The 21,411-nt window shown below is 41.5% G+C and overlaps 1 protein-coding gene across 1 annotated transcript in view; it reads right to left on the bottom strand.

The window, feature by feature from the left end:
- Positions 1-20,751, bottom strand: part of myo10l3 (myosin X, like 3) — a 66,800-nt gene extending 46,049 nt beyond the window's left edge. Inside the window, exons 1-2 of the mRNA XM_022213574.2 lie at positions 20,455-20,751; positions 4,825-4,923 (exon numbers count right to left, since the gene is read on the bottom strand). Coding sequence (XP_022069266.2) covers positions 4,825-4,923; positions 20,455-20,475 — 120 coding nt within the window. The 5' untranslated portion in view covers positions 20,476-20,751. The remainder of the gene's footprint in view (positions 1-4,824; positions 4,924-20,454) is intronic.
- Between the last annotated feature and the right edge of the window lie 660 nt (positions 20,752-21,411).

Raw genomic sequence — 21,411 nt, 5'->3', positions numbered from 1 at the left:
CTCACTGTACTGCGGATGAGACGATGATGAATGCTGATGTGATGCTTAATATGACAGGAGCCGGGTCAGCCTGTTAAATCCGAGGCCATGCGGGCGAAGACAGTCCAGTGGTGCTCTCTGGAGTCCAGCTGAGCACTCAAGTAGGGAGCTGCACCTTAGTGCGAGCCACTGAAGCAGCGGATAATGGTATAACCCACCCTCTGAGTGGAAATCGCTGCCAAGATACATTTACCAAACCACCTCTGACATGGTACATAAAAACACAAGGAAACACACAGAGGCAGACAGGCAGACAACAAAAACACATAATACCCTGAGCCTGACAGAAAAGCTGGATTAAATAAAAGATAGTGAGTGGATCAGGAAATGCCAATAAACCTCAGAAAATATGTCATCCAGGAACGGGGGATCATACAAGGTCAGCCAGGGATCCAGAAGGTGGAGACGGTCTGTTTCTCAGACTCACATTCCTTTCATTCTGGCTGCAAAGGCTCAGGAATTGGAAGCACAGGAGACAACCATATGCTTGGCCCGATAACCGACATCCTGAGCTCACATGTGAAGATCATATGAGAGAGTCTAGCTTCAGGTCAGCTCCGACACTGTGGTCCCAGTCATGAAAAAAACGTGGCGTCAGATTAGCCTAATGTTTTCTTTTTAAAACTCCCACTGTGGGTGTTGAAATGTTTCTTGACTGAGAGTAGGTCCCTGCACGTGGTTCACTCCTCACACTGCAAGCATCTCCACCACTGACCACAGAAACATCACATAATATGCTTGGAAGGTTGCATGAGTTCATATGTTCCCCCTCACACATGTTTTATGACTCCACCTTTTACCCACCAATGTGCTCGGAGTCCAAGAAGTTCCACAGAAAGCCTCAACCCAGCAAGCCACGCAAAACACACGAGCCCTGCAGATCAGCTACTGTGTAATTTCTTATTCATGTGATCATTCGCTTGTGATGCATGTGGACTCAATGCCAGCAGGGTGACGTGTACAGATAATGGAAAATATATTAGAATATACCTATACAGATTACTAATGGTGCAGTTATGGTTTATAGCCTGAGGCTGGAGTTCAAGGAGCAAAAAAGATATTTTGATACATATTCTGCCTGAGAAAAGTCTGTAGTTGGGGTAACTGGCAATTGAGGTTTCTAAGGCAAGAATCTAAACCAGGCGTAAACTAACCGTGACGTCACCCGTTGGTTTCAATGCCGAGAAAATGAAGCCCGGATTTTGCTACTTCCTGGTTGCCGTTTTGGATTTTTTGGAGCCAGTGACGTAAAAAGCGTCATCAAACAGGCTGGAACGGAGAGCAACTCGGGGCAGGATTGGCTGAGGACTCTCTTATCCCGCCCACATTTTACCGCAGAGGCTTCTGTTGCTGTCTATCAAGTATAGCCACGCCCCCTGGCTCCGCCAACTTTAACAATTTATTTAAAATTCAGTAGTGATTTATTTTAAGATCGGCCACCTGATCTCTCATTTTGACCATGAAAACTAACGGGAAAAAAAATCCTGAGCTGTAGAAAATCAGTCTATCAAATTTTATTTTTTCCAAAAATGAATTGCGGTCTATGGAGAAAAAGCTTTTTGGAGCCAACCCTAGCGGACGGCGTGATATTGCAAGTTTTTGACACTTCCGGGTTGGCTTCAATTCTGGAGTCAGATGCTACGTCCATTATATATACAGTCTATGATCTAAACACTAGCACTCGTGATCCACTGGGCGTTTTTCACCACCCATTATGTATTTATTCATTTATTTGATCAGGGACCATGCAATTAACATAGAACCCAACTGATGTATTGCATATAGAGTGTATAGCATTAAGCTAATGTTCAACTCCCTTCCCTGGTTGGGCATTTCCGTAAAAGTCGTCAGAGGACCAACAACACCAACAAAAACAGCACAGACAACAATATAAACCTATAACCCCCCACACCCACACACACAAACACACAAAATGACACAATCCACAGTTAGTTGGACCTTATAGATGTCATAGGTGGATACATTCTTTTTCTTCTTTCAGCCAATTCTGAACTTTTGCTGTAAAAGTTTTTAGATCTGCTATCCTATTAATTCGTTTGGTAATGTGTTCCAGATGTGACAGTCTTTGATTGAAAAGGCTGTCAATCCAAATGTCGTTCTGCAGGTTGTTGGGTTATCTTTTGGTGGTTGTATACTGAGCAGTTGCCATGCCAAGCAGGTATGGAGTTAGTCCTCTCATTTGTTCACCAATTAAAGTTCACCAGGATCTAAGGTGACAGGTGAGCCCTTTTTAGTTTTCTTTAGGAATCACATCTGTGTCTTCTTGACTAGAGTGGAGGTGTTGAAGTTCCAGGAAAAGTTCTCCAAGATCAAGTACCCCAAACACTTGACTATTTAACCCCCTTCCAGCCTATTGATTCAGATGACAGCGTGTTCAAGGCTGCAAGATTTAATTAAGTCCACAATGAATGCTGAAAAACCTCCGTAGAGCTGAGGAGAACTGAGAAGTGGAGTGTGATCATTCTCAATGGTTTTGACATGTTTATATTAAAAAAAAAATTCCAGAAGGGCCTTACAACATATTGGTTATTTACCAAAAATAATGTTTTTGTTAGTTTCCGGGCTCTCCAGAAAAAATATGATTTAGGAACAACCGAATTTTATAGATACCTTCAAGTTAGACATAGCTTTACTTCGAAATGCAAAACTTCTAATTTTTCACCCTGTGATATAGCATTTTACAAAATATTGAAATCAGCATATGGTATCTTTCCCCGAAAAATGATTTCTGGAATATATAATGCTCTCTTTACTACCAACAAATGTAAAACACTTTATATAAAGCAGAAATGGGACAAAGAGGCAGCTATTAATATTTCTGAGGAACATTGGGGGGAAATCTGGTCATTCCAGTGGTCTTCTACTAGTTCACTGTCTTGGCGTGAGCACTGTTGGAAGAATGTTGTGAGATACTTCAAGACACCTGCTCAGGGTAAATATGCAAAGACGGCAAAATGCTGGAGACAGTGCGGCTCAGAGGACACTAACCACTACCATATATTCTGGGATTGCCCTAAATTAAATGGGTACTGGAAAGAGATTCATAGAAGCTTAAACTCGGTATTTGGAATTGACTTACCATTTAATTTTGAAAGCCTCTATTTGGGCCATGTTACTTGCTTGAAACGGAGAAGTGATACAAAAACTGCTACAGGCCCTTTTAGCTGCAAGTAAAAAAAATATTACAAGAAAATGGCTAACTACTGCTCCACTCTCTCTAAATGGCTGGATTGATATAATTTTTGAAATCTTTACCATGGAAAAGTTGACCTATATTTTAAATATAAGGAAAGACAAATTTTATGATATTTGGAATAAATGGATCCATTACATTGCTCAAATTAGACCAGAATTTTTATGACTTCTCCGAGTGGTTTTGACCAAAGGTGCTCTTATACATATCTTTATTTATGTATTACTAATTTTTTTCTTTTTTAAAATACCATACTGTAGGCTCCCCTTTGAAGTTTGTAGTTCCAATTTGTTTTGTTTTGGGGTTTTTTCTTTTGCATTCTGCTTCCCTTTTCCAATTGTTCATTTTTGTTTGTATATTGGCAATGTGTGAGGGGAATTGATCTCCAGCTTTTTGAAGAGAAGATATTAAAAAGGTAAAATTTTTGTTAAAGGCGATTTTACATTAGAGGAAAATTCTCCCACACAACTTACTTTAAAAAAAAAAAGGAAAGAAATGTTGAATAAGTATTAAGATGTACATGTCTTTGTAATTTTACTCTTTCCAAATCAAAATTTAAAAAATAAATAAATAAAAAATTCCATGCCTAATTTACACATGAGAAAAATGCTCCTCCTTAGAAACTTGGTGCTCTCCACTCTATATGATGCCATTTCTAAGAAGGACTCCTGTAGGAAAATAGTGGGCTTATGGCTTATGGTTAGGATGACGGCCATGTGGTAGAGGCTGTATGTGGAAACGCTGAGGCTGTGTAAGGAAATGATGCTATACGTCTTAATCCTGTGGACAGACGTGGTCCTGTAGGACTGCGGCTGAGTTAAAGTTTGCAAAGCTTGTACACTGTATAGAGCTAAAGTACAATTTAATGCAAGCTCACTTTTGATCTACAGTCTATGACCCACAGACATGAATTAATTCTTTTTCAATCCATCGCCACATCTCTCTCTCTCTCTCTGTCTCTCACTTTGCCTCTCTAACAGGATTTCCTCCAGACACAAAGACCAGCGTGCCCTGCCAAACAGATAAGCTCGGGCCAACGACTTGTCACAAGGACTCCATTCCTGTCATTCTTACTTTATTACAAAAGGTGTTGATCCCACCAAAGAGCCTTCAGATGAAACATGTGTTCAAACAATTAGCTCTCCCACTTATACACAATGGGTCAATGCCCATTCAGATTATAGCACAACCCTGTACATGCTAAGAGCATTTGAGGGGAGCTTCAAAGGGAGCTTTTTCTTGCCACTCACTGTCTTCTTATAGCTTGCTCCAGGGTTTCTGGCATATGGGTTCTGGAAAGCATCTTGGCACTAGATAAATAAAATTAACCTGAATTCAATGTATAATGCAGCCTATGAGATACTGTAGTGATGACAAGACATTTTTTTAATGCATCGTAGAGTTGATTTTACTTTCTTGGTTTTATGATGGGCTTGCAAACCTAATTCCAAATCCTGAAACCAATGAAATTCCACCAATGAAAAATGCTTCTTGGTGCAGGCACACAGTCTCAGTTTGGCACAGTCAAAAGTGAAGAAGAGGCAACATCAGTACAAGAGAAGACTTCTTACCTTTCCATAGTCGGTTGTGACAGCCAGGGACGAATCATCACAAGAGCTGACCGTGGAGGGGAGGAGTTGCTCTTTGTGTCTCAGCCAAACACGGGCTCCCTGCAACACAACAGGCAGCACAACAACCTTAGCATCTGGATACAGGGGCTGTATTGGAATCAACATGTTTCACAGAAAAGTAGTGCATATTTGCATTACAATTGTTTCACTGACACTCTTGTCCCTTATGTTGGCCATAGAGACAAAAAAAGAAGAAATCTGGTCCAGAAAAAGACACATCCTTCATCATTTAGGTACAATACAAAAAGCCAGGCTGAATAAGAACAGAGATTTTTCTAGAAAAGCAAGAATTATGCCCTCGGTTTGCTTCTCTCACTGTCTTTTTCCGCTCTGTCTTTTTCCCAACATTGCTCACCGCTATGTGCCACATGGCCGCTGCCTTACCAGGCCTGGACCAGCACAATCATCCTTTTTTAAACTGTGATCTGACTTTTAAGTTGTTTGCCAGGCCTGTATGCTGAGGGCGTGACAGAGACTAAACTACTACTCAGAGTCATATGCGCTCAGTTAAACTGTCAAAAAGGCTTTCAGTCTTTGGTTCTGTGGCTGGTTTACTCCATAAAAGAGAAGATCGCGGCCCCAAATGAGCGACTGCCACTCTTGGAAATCAATCAATACAAATATTTTGCTGCCCACCATCCTTTCTTCCTGTCTATATTTCAGACAGGCAGACCACAACGCACTCCTCGCCATTATCCCCTCATCAGATCCCGGTTCCAGACAGAGATTAACACCAGCGCTGCAACTGATGTGGGCGGCGGGTCTCCTGTGTTTGTGTATCCACGTGGAGTCACTGACCTTCCCAGACATGTCTCAGTAACCAGCAGCAATAACAGGAATCTGAGGCTGATTGCTCAGATGGACTGTCATTTCCTTACAGTGGTGGAGGACACATTTATAGAATGGGCTGTGTTTGATTGACTGCAAGGATGAGAAGTTAAGCCTATGCAGTCTGAGTCTGAGGTCTAACTGGCAAATCTTTTGGATTGGATTATGCACACTTACAGGATTATAATTTTACTTTATTTTTATGACTTCGGTACAGGTTAACATGCTTTAATGTCCAAAAAACATCATTTTTCTCATACTATTCAATACTGCAGCAGCTCATGTCTGAAATGCTACATTTTAGCTTCTGCTTCTTTGAGAAAGTCTATTGAAAAAATGTAAAACTTCCTCGGTCTCTAGTAAAATTTACCATTTTGCGTTTTTCTTAAAAGATCCATATGATGCAAATTCTAATGGATTCTATCTCATAAGGAGTGCATCTTTGACCAGTTAAACACCATTAATCATCACCACCAATCAGGGAAGCACGGAGCACAAGCGAATTGTGGGTCCAACAGAGCATGAAACCGAAGAGATCAATATGCATGAATTCCACTAGGAAACCTTATACAAGGTCACCACTTCCAGACATCAATCCTCATTAACTATTAACAACAGGCTGCCACGTGTGCACACACTCTCATCCATGGAGCACAAATGTGTTTGTCACCAGAGTCAGAACAAAGATCAAGACGCTTTTGTTTAGTGTACTAGCTATTTACGTGAAACCCTATCAGCTGAAACACAAAGGGGGAATTATTTAATGAAGATTTAATCCATTATGGAGATCATTAAATGAACTTGCTCAAACAGCTCAGGGTGAGGATCGGTCTTTGATCTTTTCTTCATTTTGTGATTCAGGCCTCTTTTCTCAAACAAAGCGTCACTCGGTCTAACCAGCCACTGTAAAAAACCCACTTCCATCATCAAGGATTTTTTTTCTTTCAGTCAGCAAATGGAGCACGGCTAAATGTGGCTCTCAAACCACAGGGGACAGCAGTGAGTGGGATAAAGGGGGTCGTGTAAATTAGGAAGAGGAGGCCGAGGGGGAGCGAGAGGGGAAAGAGGAAGGGTGCGGACAGCTGATAATGTCCCGCCTCCTATTGTCTGGAGAAAGAGGCAGACAAACAGAAACATCAGGACGCAAATACAACACAGGTATTCTCAACACATGGCTGCACATTAACTCAGTTTCCGTTGAATGTGAGGCCATCGGTGACCTCCATACCAGTGACCAACTGTGTCTGCCTGGTACCAGCCTGGCGTGCACAGCCTATTCAGGGAAAAGCTGCTTCACGTGAGTTTGCCCAAGTCCAGTCAGGAGATTAATAGTGTTTACTCTATGGAATCTAAGAAGATCAGCCGTTGTTACGTAACTGCAAATTAAACGGGCTTGAATTCGGAAAAACACTCCTGGTGCACTTCTTCTTGGAAACGGTCATTGTACTCATGACACCACCACTGAAGGCGACACAGAGAGAAAACATGGATATGGTGAAACAATATGTGGATTACATGAAATCTTCAACAGAAAAGGACAAGATATGACATGCAGAGCAAAATGATGGCTCATAAGACTGTAATTTTCCACACCTCATCTGGTATTGCCTCAATAAAGAAATTTTTAGTGATGTAAAAAAGAAAGGAGAAAAATTCCAAGTCCTTAATGGTGCAATGGCTGAGTCAGAATCTAAGAGGCTTTCCACTCACATAAACAAAGACCTTCTCAAAAGCATGTCCAGTCAACATCTTTTACAGTCTCTTGAAACAGCATGATCAGTGCAGACAGCTAGATACAGTCAAATAGAAGATACCAATGTAGAATTCCCAGATAATTTCTTTAAAAGAGTCGGCACTACACTGTAGACCAAAAGTCAGCAACAAGCTGGCCCATGGAAACACTAATGCTGGCTTGACTTGATGTGCCAGTTGGCTCAGAATGACTTTCTCTCTGGAAAACTCCCCACAAGGCACTATAATTAAAACTGGAATAACATGAGAAACTCTTACTTTGCACATATTGGATTCTTCCTGTCATTGAGGGTCATATTTACAGTATCTTTTGAGATTTAATGTAATTAAGTTAACCTTTTACCAATGTAAAACCTAAAAACATGCAAACTTGTGTTGTATTTGTAACCCTGCCTGACAAAAAATATGTTCCTATACAACTAAACTTCATTTTCCGTTACGTTTTGAAAGAAATGTTTTTTTTCCCCAGAAAATGAGATGTGTTTGAGGCTTCTCCTCTGGTTTTCAGGTTACAGAGTTGATAAGTCCTACCTGTTCTAATACAGGATTGGTTGGCTAAGAAACGGAGCAACAATAAAGCAATAAAATAAACTGCAGATTTAAGGATGTGGATGTTTTCAATATGAGATTCACTACCTTTTTTTTTTTTTTTACTAGTGATTCTGAGTGTAACTGTGTTTGTGATGTACTGCAGATATAATTTCTGATCAACATATCTTAATATGCAAGAAAAGGATCCAAAATTTAACTCGCCTCTATCGTGAAGCTAAAATTCTGGCTCAAGTATTCAGTGCCCCACTGCCACAAGGCATCGTGGACAAAAAACATTAAAACATGACAAATTCGACATCCACAATATCATGTTATGTCAGGAGATGTTTGATGCTTTGGTCTTTCTTACATGAACTCTAGATTTAAATCAATCAGTATTCTTTAGGTTGGGAGAAGTTTTTCAGTGACTAGAGTACTCAGTCGGTGCACATCAGCTGTGTTTGTTCATTTGTTTGTATCTTTGTATGTGATTGTGTGTGTGACTAAAAAGTCTGAAGCCAGAGGGTATAAAGTCAAGATGAATTGTCTCAGCAACAGATGGTCAAACTAAAGCTCCTCCTCCTTGTCCCCTCCATCTTCAGGAGCTCCGTCACTAAGTTAGGACAAAAGCAGCCACCTCTGACTGAGGGCTCAGAAGTTAACCAGGCGGAAATATCCCAAACAAAAGCCAGCTGGGACACAAAGGGGCATGAGCATCAGCTCGTGTTAAGACCCTCAGACTTGAATTACCTGCTGCAGCGCGACTAACCATTCAAACTAACCCGGTGAAACAGTGTGACTCCTGTTTGCATAATAATCCCTGGAAAGTGTTCATTTGATCAGAAAGTCCAGACATCACTGGATTTAATTATCAGCTGTCAGTTACCTCCTCTCCTGTGCCTCTGGTAGCCACATGTTTTAATAGCTCCATTAAAAAAGCAACTGCTGCCATGACATTTCCAGCTCAAGCTAATTTCAGATTCTTAATGCTGCATGTCACTGAGCACGTGTAGCGCCGCTGAGGCAGAACCGACTGACAATGGCCACCCGAGCCACCAAAACAGGCCTCGCGCCGACGTCCCATCATGCTCTCTGACACAGAAACCACTCTGGCTGAATGATGTGATCCCGGAGTCAGAGGCTTAAGTTTCTGCGGCTTGTATAATGACATCCCGCTCAAAGATTTGCTAATGAATGTCTCTTAAATATTTAAGGGTGTACATAGTAGAAGGTGCCACGGCTCTTTCTCCGCCGTCTGCTGTGGCATGAGTGCAAGCAGTATCAGGTGATCGTATCAGCCAGAACAAAAGAAAGCTAATTAACTCAGCCTGACTTGGACGCGGTCAGACAATTAGTTATGATAAGCTAATTTCTTGCTTTATAGTGTGTTTTCAGGGAGTGAGGCAGACACCAGTGGATAGCTGCCGGTGCTGCAGGTCGGACCGATGCCTGCGGTCATCCAGCTGGATTCCTGACAAGCATATCGTTTGTTGGCGCTTAGATGTGGAGGAAGATAAACGTAACACAGGAGCACGTCCAGTCGCAGCATATTCATCCAAAAGAAACTCTACCTGTTGCTGCTTTCACTTGTCCACCTCCAATTTCCTCCCTTTCCTGCTGAATAATTATTTAGTGTGTTTGTCTGAAATCTGTACAAACTCCAAGTTCTCAGTGACCTACTGCATCTCAAGCAGATGTTCAGCCACACATCTCGCTTTTATGTGCAGGACTGAGGTCCTGCAGATTCATTTACACCTCAAATACCAAAACCCCATTATCATAACAATAGGTAGACATAAGGCCGAGTCACTGCCCTCCAGACAGATGTGCAGCTCTGAGCACTGACTGGATGCGTTTAATAAGTTCAGGCAGCATATTGGTTGCATTGTCTGTGTTTTTATGATAAGTCAGGTGTAGATGAAATTACCTCAACTGAAAATGTTGAGGTAAAATTCAATTCTTTTTCTGTTGAAACCATAAAAATCTCATTACATTTTTAAAGTTTGCTCACTTGACAGCGGCTGTAAGCTAATGTGTTCATCACTAGATTTGGGTATTAAGTTAGAATAAAGTAGCTTTGCTGGGAAAACATCGATTAAACATGGGCTTTTTAAATGGCTTGGAACAGCAAAAAAAAGAAGAAAAAACATAACAGATATGTTAATTCAGAAGATTTTTTTTAAACAGGTAATAGTGGAGCAGTTTATTGCTTCGTCCCACAAAAGAAACCAAATTCGGGGATAGTAATAGTGTCTCCTGACCGAGCGGACTGAAGAGGAGTCTGCCAAGTAGCTGGTGAGATTAAACAACTAGGCTGGGAGAGCAATCCGGGCAAAGGTTCCTCTGGGTCTTTGGCCACAAGATTTCCATTAGGTCAAAAGCTGTAAGTCCTAGAAACAGCACAATTTCAGATGAATACAGTTTGACATCACAAACACAGGATGCCACTTATTTATTATCCAGTAACATTTGGAATCATCTAAACGCATGGCAAATCATGAATCATTCAGGATGGGTTAGTGGGAAAATTAAGAGCTAATTATCATTCTCTAAGGCTCTTCAGTGGTGGTTGTTGAGGGAAGGAAATCGTCCCATTGCACTGATTTTCCACCAATAAAACAAAACAAAAAACCTAACAAACTGGTTTATTTTATATGTGCCTCTTCATGTGTTTTTTCCGTTTTCTTGTTTCTTTGTTTCCTCCCTGCCACTGCTCCACATGGTACTGCAAAGTGCCAGCAGCCAGCCTGGGGTGTGAGGGCGGGGAAGGGCAGGGTGGGTGACCGAGGGGTGAAATCAGATGATTAAAAGCAACCTCTAGCATCTGTGCTGGAAGACGTATGAATTAATGATGGAGAGAGCAGCTGATCAGAAATTAGCTAATGGTGTAGGAGGAGTCCCAGGGGGGGGAACAGGGGCTTCCCCGGCCTGTGGCAGAGGGGAGGGAGGAGGAAAATCATCAATTGTTCTCGACTCCAAGGAACAGCGTGAACCCCCTGCAGAGGAAGCTATAAACAGACATAAAGGAGGACGGCCCAGAGGCAACAGCTCACTCAGTGTCACTCATGCCTCGTTTTCATATTCAAAAACTGTTTTTGTTACCGCAGACGGACCGAGAATGATGATGTGTTAAACACAGCCGGTTGAATGGAAATCAAACACACACAATGCAGCAGCAATTCTGTCATCACCGTCAATTATCATTATCATACTTCATAACAACGAAACGGAACGAACGGAGTCGCAACATTAATCTAACAAGTACATGCAAGTCTGTGTGTTTGTGCAGGATTAGGTGTGTTTGTAAGTGTGTGTGTGTGTGTGTGTGTGTGTGTGTGTGTGTGTGCATTTGTGTGTCTGTCAGTCAATAGACAGACACACACTGTCTGGGGAGGATGGGGGCAGTTACAAAGCACCTCCCCATCATACCCTGACAGACCGAAGCTACTGTGTTGCTAATGAGTGTATTGAAGAGAATTTGCATAACAAATTATGTCTTCAGGAGCCCAACAGAAAAGAGAGGAACACTTGACTCTCTGCCACCGACTCCTGGCACAGCGTTCTGTTTTACATCCTTATCCTGTGTGAACATATTTTCATTCACTCTCGAGTGATCAAAGTGTAAAAGTTGCTCCCAGGCTCTGGGTTATGATACTTTTTTAACAACAGAAAAGGTTTGCAGGATGGAGAGAAATAGGTGACAAATGATGCGATTACTGCATGTTTGATGGGATTTTCAGCTCAGCTTCGTGACTTTAGAATATCTACAGAACCACCTGCCAGTCCTCCCTCCGGTCTAGCTTCCACTTATCTCACCCTCTCTGGCTGCTGTGGGGTCACACAGCAGGAATCCCAAGAGATATGTCAGGAATGTTGCTCAGTCAGGACGGTGATAGACTTAGGGTGTGTGTGTTTGACAGTGTGAGGCTTTTGAGGCACATTCAGTGGGGCAGGAAGGGTCAGTGGACCACCACAAGGAAACCAGGCTCCTGTTTGGCTGCCTTTGACCTTCACTTGTAGCTCATGCTGCCTCCTGTCTTTGTGGTTTATTATTTTCACCACGTAGCTATGATTTACTGTTTCGTCATGATAAAAAATTTAACTATGACAAAGCTGATAAAGTGGTTAGTCATTTAAATAGGTGCAATTATTGTATGTACAGCTTCTTAAGTACTTGTTTAGCCTTCATTCCAGTGTTTAATATGGTTTTAAATTGCATACCTCGGGGCATTTTGTGGGTATTTGTCACTTCTTTAATTAACTTTACAATACATTTTCAGGGAGAGCGCTGAAAAGGATTCATTATATTGCTTCAATGTGAAGATTTTAAATTTTTCTTAGTCATGTATGACAGCAAACTTTACTGTTAGTTGGACAAAACAAGCATTTGATCACTTGGTAGATGAAATGATTTATCCAATACTCAAAAATCTGCATTTTAATTAGGGACGTCTGACAATATCAGCCCACTGATGGTATTGGCCCGATACTGGCATAAAAATGTAATATTGGTCAATATCGTTATCGTCATGAAAACAGATCAAATACTGCCTGGATTTCACCGGCATTTACTGGTCATGAAGCGTAAATGAAGTGTGGCTGCAGTAACAACCTTGCTGTGCCTGACCAACAATATGTCTATGGTTTGGAATTATTTCCAAGCCCACATATATCAGTAATGATATTGGTTGATATCGGAATTGGAAATTGAAAGTTGGACAATATCGGCATATTGTTTATTGGCAAAAAAGCCAATATCGGACATCCCTAAATTTTGTCAATAATAAATATGATGAATGAATATTTTGAAACTTATTCCAATACTCTTTTTGCATTTTCCACTCTGTAATATTCACAGGAAATTCATGAACTGTACATGTGAAATCACATTTAAATATGATTTAGCTTAAAATGTGAGGTGCCAGATTGGACTTATGTATGAGGCTGTGCAGCATTTGAAGGTTTAGACAATGCAGACAGTGCTGGAACACCTACATTCAGAAATCACTGAACAAAGATTAAGTAAAACTGCTCTAATTTCTGTTTTGCTTGGGAATGTGGATTGTTTTCTGAGGATGAGGAGGATGTGAAGAATGCAGTACCGTGGGTCCAAGTAGGAGAGATAAACACACAGAGTCTTGAAAACACAAAACATTCCTCCTCATGTGAGTCTCAGCTTCTCAGTGTTTCATCCTACAAACAGCCGCGGGCCTAACCACACACACTCATGTCTAATAAAACAGACTGAGAATGGATGGGAACGCTAACATGGCATGACTGTGGGTTGTGCCATGCTGTGTAGTTCGCTCCAGTCAGACTCTTCAGACCATGGCAGTCGAGGCTCATGCAGCATGGGATGTGTACTTAAACCCTGCAGGGTGTTCGCGCTGCCAATTAGTTCTGAAATTACAACCGTGGCAGTAATCTCATCACGAGAGAGCCAGCAATTTTACAGTTTTGTAAAATATTTCTTCACCTTGGGGTTAAATTGCCATGTGGTTGTTGCAATGCATTCAACCTACAGTCATAGGATTGTGTAAGTTAGAGACACACATGCTCCATCCCATAATAGGCTGCTTCTGTGCAGAGTAATCATAGGGGGCTAAAAAAGGAAAGTCAACATCTGGGCTGGGAGCAGTAATCACAGGTTGGCTGTTATTAAGCTGCCAGACGAGACCTCTGAACTCAGAGGATTTGAGCGAAACTCATTACCGAGCAACAGCGTCCGTCAGGTACAGAGCGGCCAAGGTCAAGGCCGACACACATTTGCTTTGAGTGTGAGGGCAAGCAGCAATACACAAAAAGCTCTAATTTTCTCTGGGTAAATGGTCTGTATTTATATAGTGCTTTACTATATCTGAAAGATACCCAAAGCGCTTTACATGAGGTCAAAGATTCTTTATTGTCATATCAATATGGCCACACAAGGCGCTAACCACAACCCACCAGGAGCAATTGGGGGTTTGGTGCTCAGGAACACCTTGAGCTCTCCAGGCCAAGGATCGAACTGGCAACCCTCCGGTTGCAAGACAGCCTCTCTACCCACTGGGGCGCATGGCACGCAAATCTACACGTAAATCTGGAAGAATTGATCCGTGTGTGGATTAGAGTCTGGCTTCACCTGCTGGAGATGCATGAAGGCAACACTGGAAACCTTTTTGAGATCAGAAGATGAGACAAGACGGCATCGCCGACACGAAACAGTAACACGAGCTGCCAACAGAGACATCCAGTCAGCCTTTAATATGAACAACTTCAGAAACATCTCTGGTGACAAACAGCATTACATCAGTGTAGAGATGAGAAAGCAGCTGATTGGATGAGAAGATCAATAACACTATCATGTTCGATGAATACGAAGCTACAGCCAGCAGCTAATTATATCAGTAATCGAGCACATAACCCCGCATAAAACAACAATTTACCTCATTAAATAAACATTTGTACTCATTAAACTAACAAGATAAATCTTAGTCGGTGATTTTTAGAGGTTCTGTTAGATCATTTTGCTTAATTGTTAGCCCCTGTGCCACATGAGTTAGTAGTAGTAGTAGTAGTATTAGTTTATTCAGTCAGCAAGGAAAAAATTAAACATTGTAACAATTGTGTACTTATGATGTGATCACCATCATCATCATAATCGTTGTCCACATAAATTATCATCGTCAATATGATCATTATCATCATCGTCAACATCATTAACAAGATCATCATCAACATCATCGTCCTGTGACCGAAGGGTTTAGGCTGAAGTCAAAACTTATTTTGCCTAACCTTTTTCAACCAAAACGAAAAACTTCTACATTTAGTAGAAGGAAAAAGGAAAAAAAACAAACAAATATTCATCGTTATCATTGACAAGATAAGAGGAGTCCATTCAAAATCATTTTAGTTACTTTTAGTTTATTATTCCTGGGATTGATATTTTTCAAGAGTTCATCTTTTCAATGGCTTTTTAAATGTTACATAAAAGTCAAATAAGTCCTTTAATTTATTGTTTATAAAGTACACGGTTGAAATGGAAAAATGTTGTCTGTCTCAGTTCTCTTGAGCAAACAAGCCACGTGTACTACTCTGTGTCTGTTCTAACACTAAACAAAGCAAGTAGGTAACTCAGCATGTCTTTAGGAAATCCTCATTTCACTCTAAATTCACAGATTTAGCAAAGCAGTAGTTGAGGATGTTCTCTGTCATCATAGCTTCACTGACGTGGCAAATGTTAGTGATTTGCCCAAATGCCCTGAAGTGATTTATATTTCAGAGAATGACACACCCAGAGCTGACACACACACAGAAACAGGGAGGGCAGGAAGGATGGGTGTTGGAGAGAAGATTAAAAGTGTGTTTTTTTAAATAACGTAGCATCTTGTGACCATGTAAAGTTATGTGATACTCTTCTGCTGAGCCCTGAGTGGACTAGAACCAGAGAATTTGACAGGAACGCCTCAATTTTGTGGGGGAAATTGTCTTATTTGCTTTCATGCCATGAGCTTAATGAAAAGATCAATCCGTCTCCTGTGTCCGTATGAAGCTATTGCCAGCAGCCTGGAGAGCTGAGCTTAGTGAAAAGATGGGAAACAGCCACCCTGGCTTGTTCTAAAGGTGAAAAAAGAAATCTACCAGTCTGTCAGCCTCATCTAAAGCTCATTATGATAAGACGTTTTATCTCTTTGATAAGGCGAAAACATTGTCCAGCAAAGAACCACCTCTTTAAACCTAACAAACTTCATTTTTAACAGTATGGTTTCGGTAAAACACAGACTGAACTACATGTTTCCCTCTTTATCCAATCTTTGTGCTAAGCTGAAGGTGCTAGAGGTAGCTTCAGACTGACCGTACAGATGTGAGAGTGGGTATCGATTCCCAAAATTAACTATTTAAAAGATTCAGATCAGACAAGGCCACGAGAGGCTCCATACAGCACAAGTTTGTCCATCACCATGTGCTAATAGAGACGAAGGCTCGCATCTATACTTCAATAATTGTTATATATTGTGAAAAGATGAAGATATACTGTCCCTTTAGGACCGCAAACACAGACAGCTTTGTCTGAAGAGATGGGCGATGGAGCAGATAAAGCTAAAGTCAACATCATGGTGTCAGCAGGAGGTTATCACAGCACTGAGTTCCCCATGTGACGGTCAGCTCACTGATAGACGGAGCTCAGGTTACTGATAGACTCACAAGAAATGCAAACACAAGCTGCAGAGGTGAAGAGGCTAGACTCAGAGTTGATTCTAGCTGCAGCGCACCACTTAAAAATGTCAAAAATTCTGTCAAAATAGAAAATCGAAATTCAACAAACTGTTCAATAAGCAAACCTAAATCAGCTCCCCTAACACTGTGACATTATGAGAAAGGATTATCCATGTTTTCTGGTGAGTGGTCAGACAATGGCTGTTGGTAATTAGCCCCAGCGCTCTTGTGACAGATTAAACCACCTCCAGATTGTACCAAAGCTGCAGGAGTTCTGCTGACGCACACACAAACTGCTGCCTTAATAATACCTCCCTCTGTTTGCTCATAAACAACCAGTGCTATTAAGTCACCACAACTTCAACATTCTCAGCAGCCTTGTTTGAAAATCCCCTAATTTGATGTGATAATACACACAACAACCTCCTCGGGTTTAATTACAAATTTAAAAAAGCTGCTTACGAAAAAATTTAAAAGGAATGCAAAAGCAGCCATTAGCCATTTTCAAACATTTCCTTCCTTCCTTACATCCTCACTTCACTTCCTGACTTGTTTCCTCGCTCCATCAGCGTGGAAGTGGAGAGCAATGATCTCAGATTCTCAGCTCTTTAAAGCGGCAGCTGGAGGAAGTGACAACTGGGCAGAAAGGAGCGTGCGATCGCAGGAGAAAAATAGTCCACCAGCGTCGGCAGGTTGGCCTTTCTCACGTTACCCACTTCGCCACAGAATTTTTAGTGAGCATGCTGATCCACGGCTCCAGCTTCAGAGCCAGACATAAACAGCACAGATGGCCGTGAGTGATGTTTCAGGATGGGGGGTGATGTGTCTGCATGAGGGGGCAGCGGTGGTGACGGTGTGAAACCTAAAGCCTCACCACCGTAGGTCTACAATGCGTGGATGACAGGCAGCCATGACCGGGAATGTGCAGGGGTCAGGGCTGGGAATTTGGGATTCCCTCTGTCAAAGTATCTTTGAGAGGAAGGAATTTGGTGTGTAATGCAAGGAAGGAGTTAACGGGTGTGGAAAGGTCCTAATGTGGCCTTACAGTGTGTGGCAGCTGCTGCTATAAAGGAACTGATTACCAAGTTTAGAAAATAGCTGGGATTCAACTTGGTCAACAGGATGTTTTACAAAGGCATAAAATATGTAACTGTGTGTGTGATCTCACAGTGTTTTCATGTGGATGAAAGAGAGGAAGGGAGATAAATGCAGCTTTAAACACAAACATGTAACCTGTAAGTGGAGATATGCAGGATCTAGTGTCGATAATCTCTGACGTATGATAATCCAGCAGCCTGGTTGTTATAAAGCACTGACGAGATCTCCGACACACTCCGAGCAGTTGTGTGTGTGTTTGTGTTTGGTGGGTCACTTCCACTGAGAGGACGGATTGGGTGTGGAGTAAAGGCAGCAGTGCTGAGGGGTTTATGGTGTGGTGTCAGCTCCAGGGAGGTAAAGCCTGCGCTGATGGACAGGATGGACTTTCAGGATAAACCTTTGAGCACACACCCGTGGCCCTGCTTCTGCTCTCAGTCTGCTACAGCTTCCACCCCGTCACCATCTTCACCATCAGCTGTGACATGCAAGGAAAGCTGATGCTAGGCCGAACAAACTGACCGAAAGGATACGAAAATAAAATACTGCGCTCATCTATGGCAGATATCGAGACTACAATATGAGTCACAATTTCTGATGATAATGTAGTTTTTGCTGTGGTCTGAACCAAACAAGTATGTTCCCCTTCATTTGGAGAATATGATTCATAGCCTCGGGCATCATTGTTGCACCACAACGTGTCTTACATTTATATTAAAAAAAAATGTAGCTCCTGCATTTCCAATACTGCACTTGTCCAGGTTCATATCAATAAACATTTTCTGCTAAGGAATCCTCATTTTCTCAGGCATAGCAGTAGCTCTTAAACTGGGTTAAATCAGTAAAAGGTTAAAAGTGCCCCTCATGCTACCAATGTGTTGATATCTACATTATGCAGGCTGTCAATCTGGAGATTCACAGCAATGAATCATGCATGTGATTTATTCTGCAGCACTTGTTTTCACCAAGTTGAGTTTAATCCTTGTCTCACTTCACTTCCAGAATTCCTGCTTAATTAAATCCACAGTGTTGCACTGTGGTGTATAAGATGCTGGCTTCTTTCCATGAGACCAAAATTCTCTTTAAAAACCAGGACAGTCCATTCATTTATTCCTAACACACCTCTGATTTGAGATATGGAAAGACCAGTACAGATACAGATCAGCTGGTTTACTGTTTTTTTTCTGCAGTTTTAGTTCATAAATGATAACTCTACATAAGCAGAGTTTCAGTAATAATGTCACTTTGATATGTATCATTCTACTGAAGAAACAAAAAACTGCTTTGAAACACTGATTAACAGTAGTCACCATTTTCAGTGTAAATCACATCAAACTACTAACCTCTGAAAACATCACAAAAACATATTTTGACCAAATCACACTTATTGTTGGTTCTCTCATAAAACTTCTGTTGCTCGAAACACAGAACAGTGCCTTTGCTTTTTTGCAGGATGAGAAGCGACACCACATTAACCACATTAGACACAAAAGAGTGAGCCTGGGTGAAGTGAAGCTTTGTGGTAATCTCACCCCTTGGTAAAGGATGACAGACACACACGAAATTACTAGTAATCTGAAATAATAACCTTATTCTGCACTGCATATCGCTCTAATAGAATCAGATTATGAGTAAAAGTCCAGCTCACATCCATCTGTTCGCTACACGGTTGGTTTACACTTAAAACTGCAGTTTTGGGAGGACTTTAGGTCTTTGAAAGGCAAATGTTGTTAGTGTGACCAAAAGGTAGTTGTTTATCGAGAAATACTGCTCGGTTTAATCACTTTTTAGCAGAAATGACTGAGTCATTTTGACAGCTTTAGACGATGTGTTCACCGAATTGCTTTTATCAAACTTGATGCCAGTTTTTAGTCATCAAGGACACCAATAACTGATATTTATTTGTATTGAAAAAAACTTTCTGTGTAAAAATTTGATACAATAAAGCAAAAAAAAAAAAAGTTCAGTCTTGATAGGCCATTTCTCCAGACTTTAATTGATTGATCAGAGTGGTGACTGCAGATGGAGAAAGGCAGCAGCATCAGAACCAAAGTGACACACTTAATCAAAATTATAGTGTCCACAACTGGGAAAAGAAAACACCAATATCTGGAAAAATGTGGAGCATCAAATCCAATAATCGACCAGAGCGATAATCGGTCAATCCTAACTTTAGACTACGAGTTTCTAAAGACACTGTGACAATTTTAAAGGATAATAATGCTTCCCTTAACTTATCGATGAATGGAACGTGTCCAAGGTAAATACTGGAGACAGTTTTTCTCCCAAGGTTTTGCACGACTTTGGTCAAACTTGACCTCACTTGGTTCAGTATTATCCCCATATATAAGCCAGTCTTATACAGTCTTACTTTCTCCTAAGGAAAATTGACATGCTGAATGAAGAAAAACTACCTTGGTGACTAATGTAATGCTACGTTCCACCTTTTGACACATTAAACTTGTTCGAAAGACGGCTGATCCAGGAGTCACCTCCCAAACACTGAACCTCCAGTGAGTCACAGCACAGTGAGGGGCAGACAGCTGATGCTGCCAGCAGATACAAGAGGTGAATGAGGGGAGGAGACTCACACATTGTCTGTCTGTCTGTCTGTCTGTGAGTGTGTGTGTCCTCCTGTGAGTCAAGAGGGATGACCAATGCGACCTACAGTCAGTGTTTGAGTGAGGTGGAGTGTCTCTGATTGGCAGATGACACATCCAGCCTGCATGAGGCTACTTGTTCAGCATTCTAGGCCTGATCAGCTGCCAAATTAAAAAGACAAAAGAGGATGGACTCTTCAGTCTGCTGCTGTCACATGAGTGCTCAGTAATAAAATTATCTGGGCTGAGATTTTTAAAGTGGTGCACTGTAATAGTGGTCCATATCAGAGGCTTGGTGGGGCATTTAAGTTCCTACTGCAGCTACATCCTGTAGAGCAGCCCCAGTGCAAGCAAACCACAGACAACATACGAGATATCAGTGACTGAGAAAGCATCACAAAGAATCCAAAAAGGTCCTTTTAGAGGTTAAAATGGGGACTGATCCGAAATAAGTCGCACAGTGAAACAAAACAAAGACAGTGAAGGTCAAAAATAATTTAAAACTGGCATTAAAAACAAAAAACTAGCCAAAAAGTACTTTACGAGTGGATAAAGTGAACTAACTCACCTCTAAAAAGAAAGTATCCATCTTGCGCAGTGCCCGACCTCTCGTCTCTTTGTAGTCTGACTTCAGGGTACCACAGTTGAGGAGGAGAGAAAGCTGTATTCCCAAATAATTTCCATCCGCTTCGTTGGGATTAATGAGAACTTTTTTCTTCTTCTTTTTTTCGGGAACTTGCTCACAGGACTCTGACGCTCAGAAACGAGGCATTTTGCGCTCCTATTTTCGGACACTAGTTGTTTTCTTAACCGCGTCTTCTGCTTCCCGACGAGCCGCTGCTGCGCTCTTTCTGCTGTCTCGTCGTTTCAATGAACCCGGCCGGCACATTATGCGGAGAGGAGGAGCCTGCAGGAGCACAGACCCTCCCCTCAGCATACGCCCTCTTTGTTTATTCCTACAAAGAGTCTCCGATTTGGAAAGGATGCGCGCGTTTGCCCGGTGCTTTTCTACACAAGCTCGTTCATTCCTGAAACATTTAAGGCGATAATTGGTGCGTAAAAGGAGAAGCTGTGCCTTAAATGAAAGGTTGCTTCAGCTTGAATTTACTCCAGGTTACATGCTCAAGGCAGAGAGTAAGCACAGTCATTTTTTGGACTTCCTCCTTGGGGAAAAATAAACTGGGAAGGAAGAGGAAGATGCAGGAAACGGGTTTATTTTAGCCAGACTGAGACACCACTGACATCCATGCTGCAGCCATTAGCATTCAGTCTCTTCTGCCTTTTTCTCTGGTTTAAATAAATAATAAACCATCTGTATTGTTGTGCCAGGACACTAACCAAACCGTCCTAAAGCCAAGCTCAGCAATTTCACCATCTCAGGAAAGCTTAAAGTAGCCTACAATACAAAACAATATTTGTTAATACAAAATTTACAATCAGTTTTTCTTTGCTTCTAGTTTCCGTTGCCTTTTTTTTGTGCACTTGCTTGGTTTTATTCTTTCTTTTGACATTTTTTTTTTTTTTA

This window comes from Acanthochromis polyacanthus, chromosome 14, assembly GCF_021347895.1.
Source record: "Acanthochromis polyacanthus isolate Apoly-LR-REF ecotype Palm Island chromosome 14, KAUST_Apoly_ChrSc, whole genome shotgun sequence".
Classification (NCBI taxonomy): Eukaryota; Metazoa; Chordata; class Actinopteri; family Pomacentridae; genus Acanthochromis; species Acanthochromis polyacanthus.
Note: the sequence above shows the minus strand (reverse complement) of the source record. Positions and strands in the feature narration are given on the sequence as shown.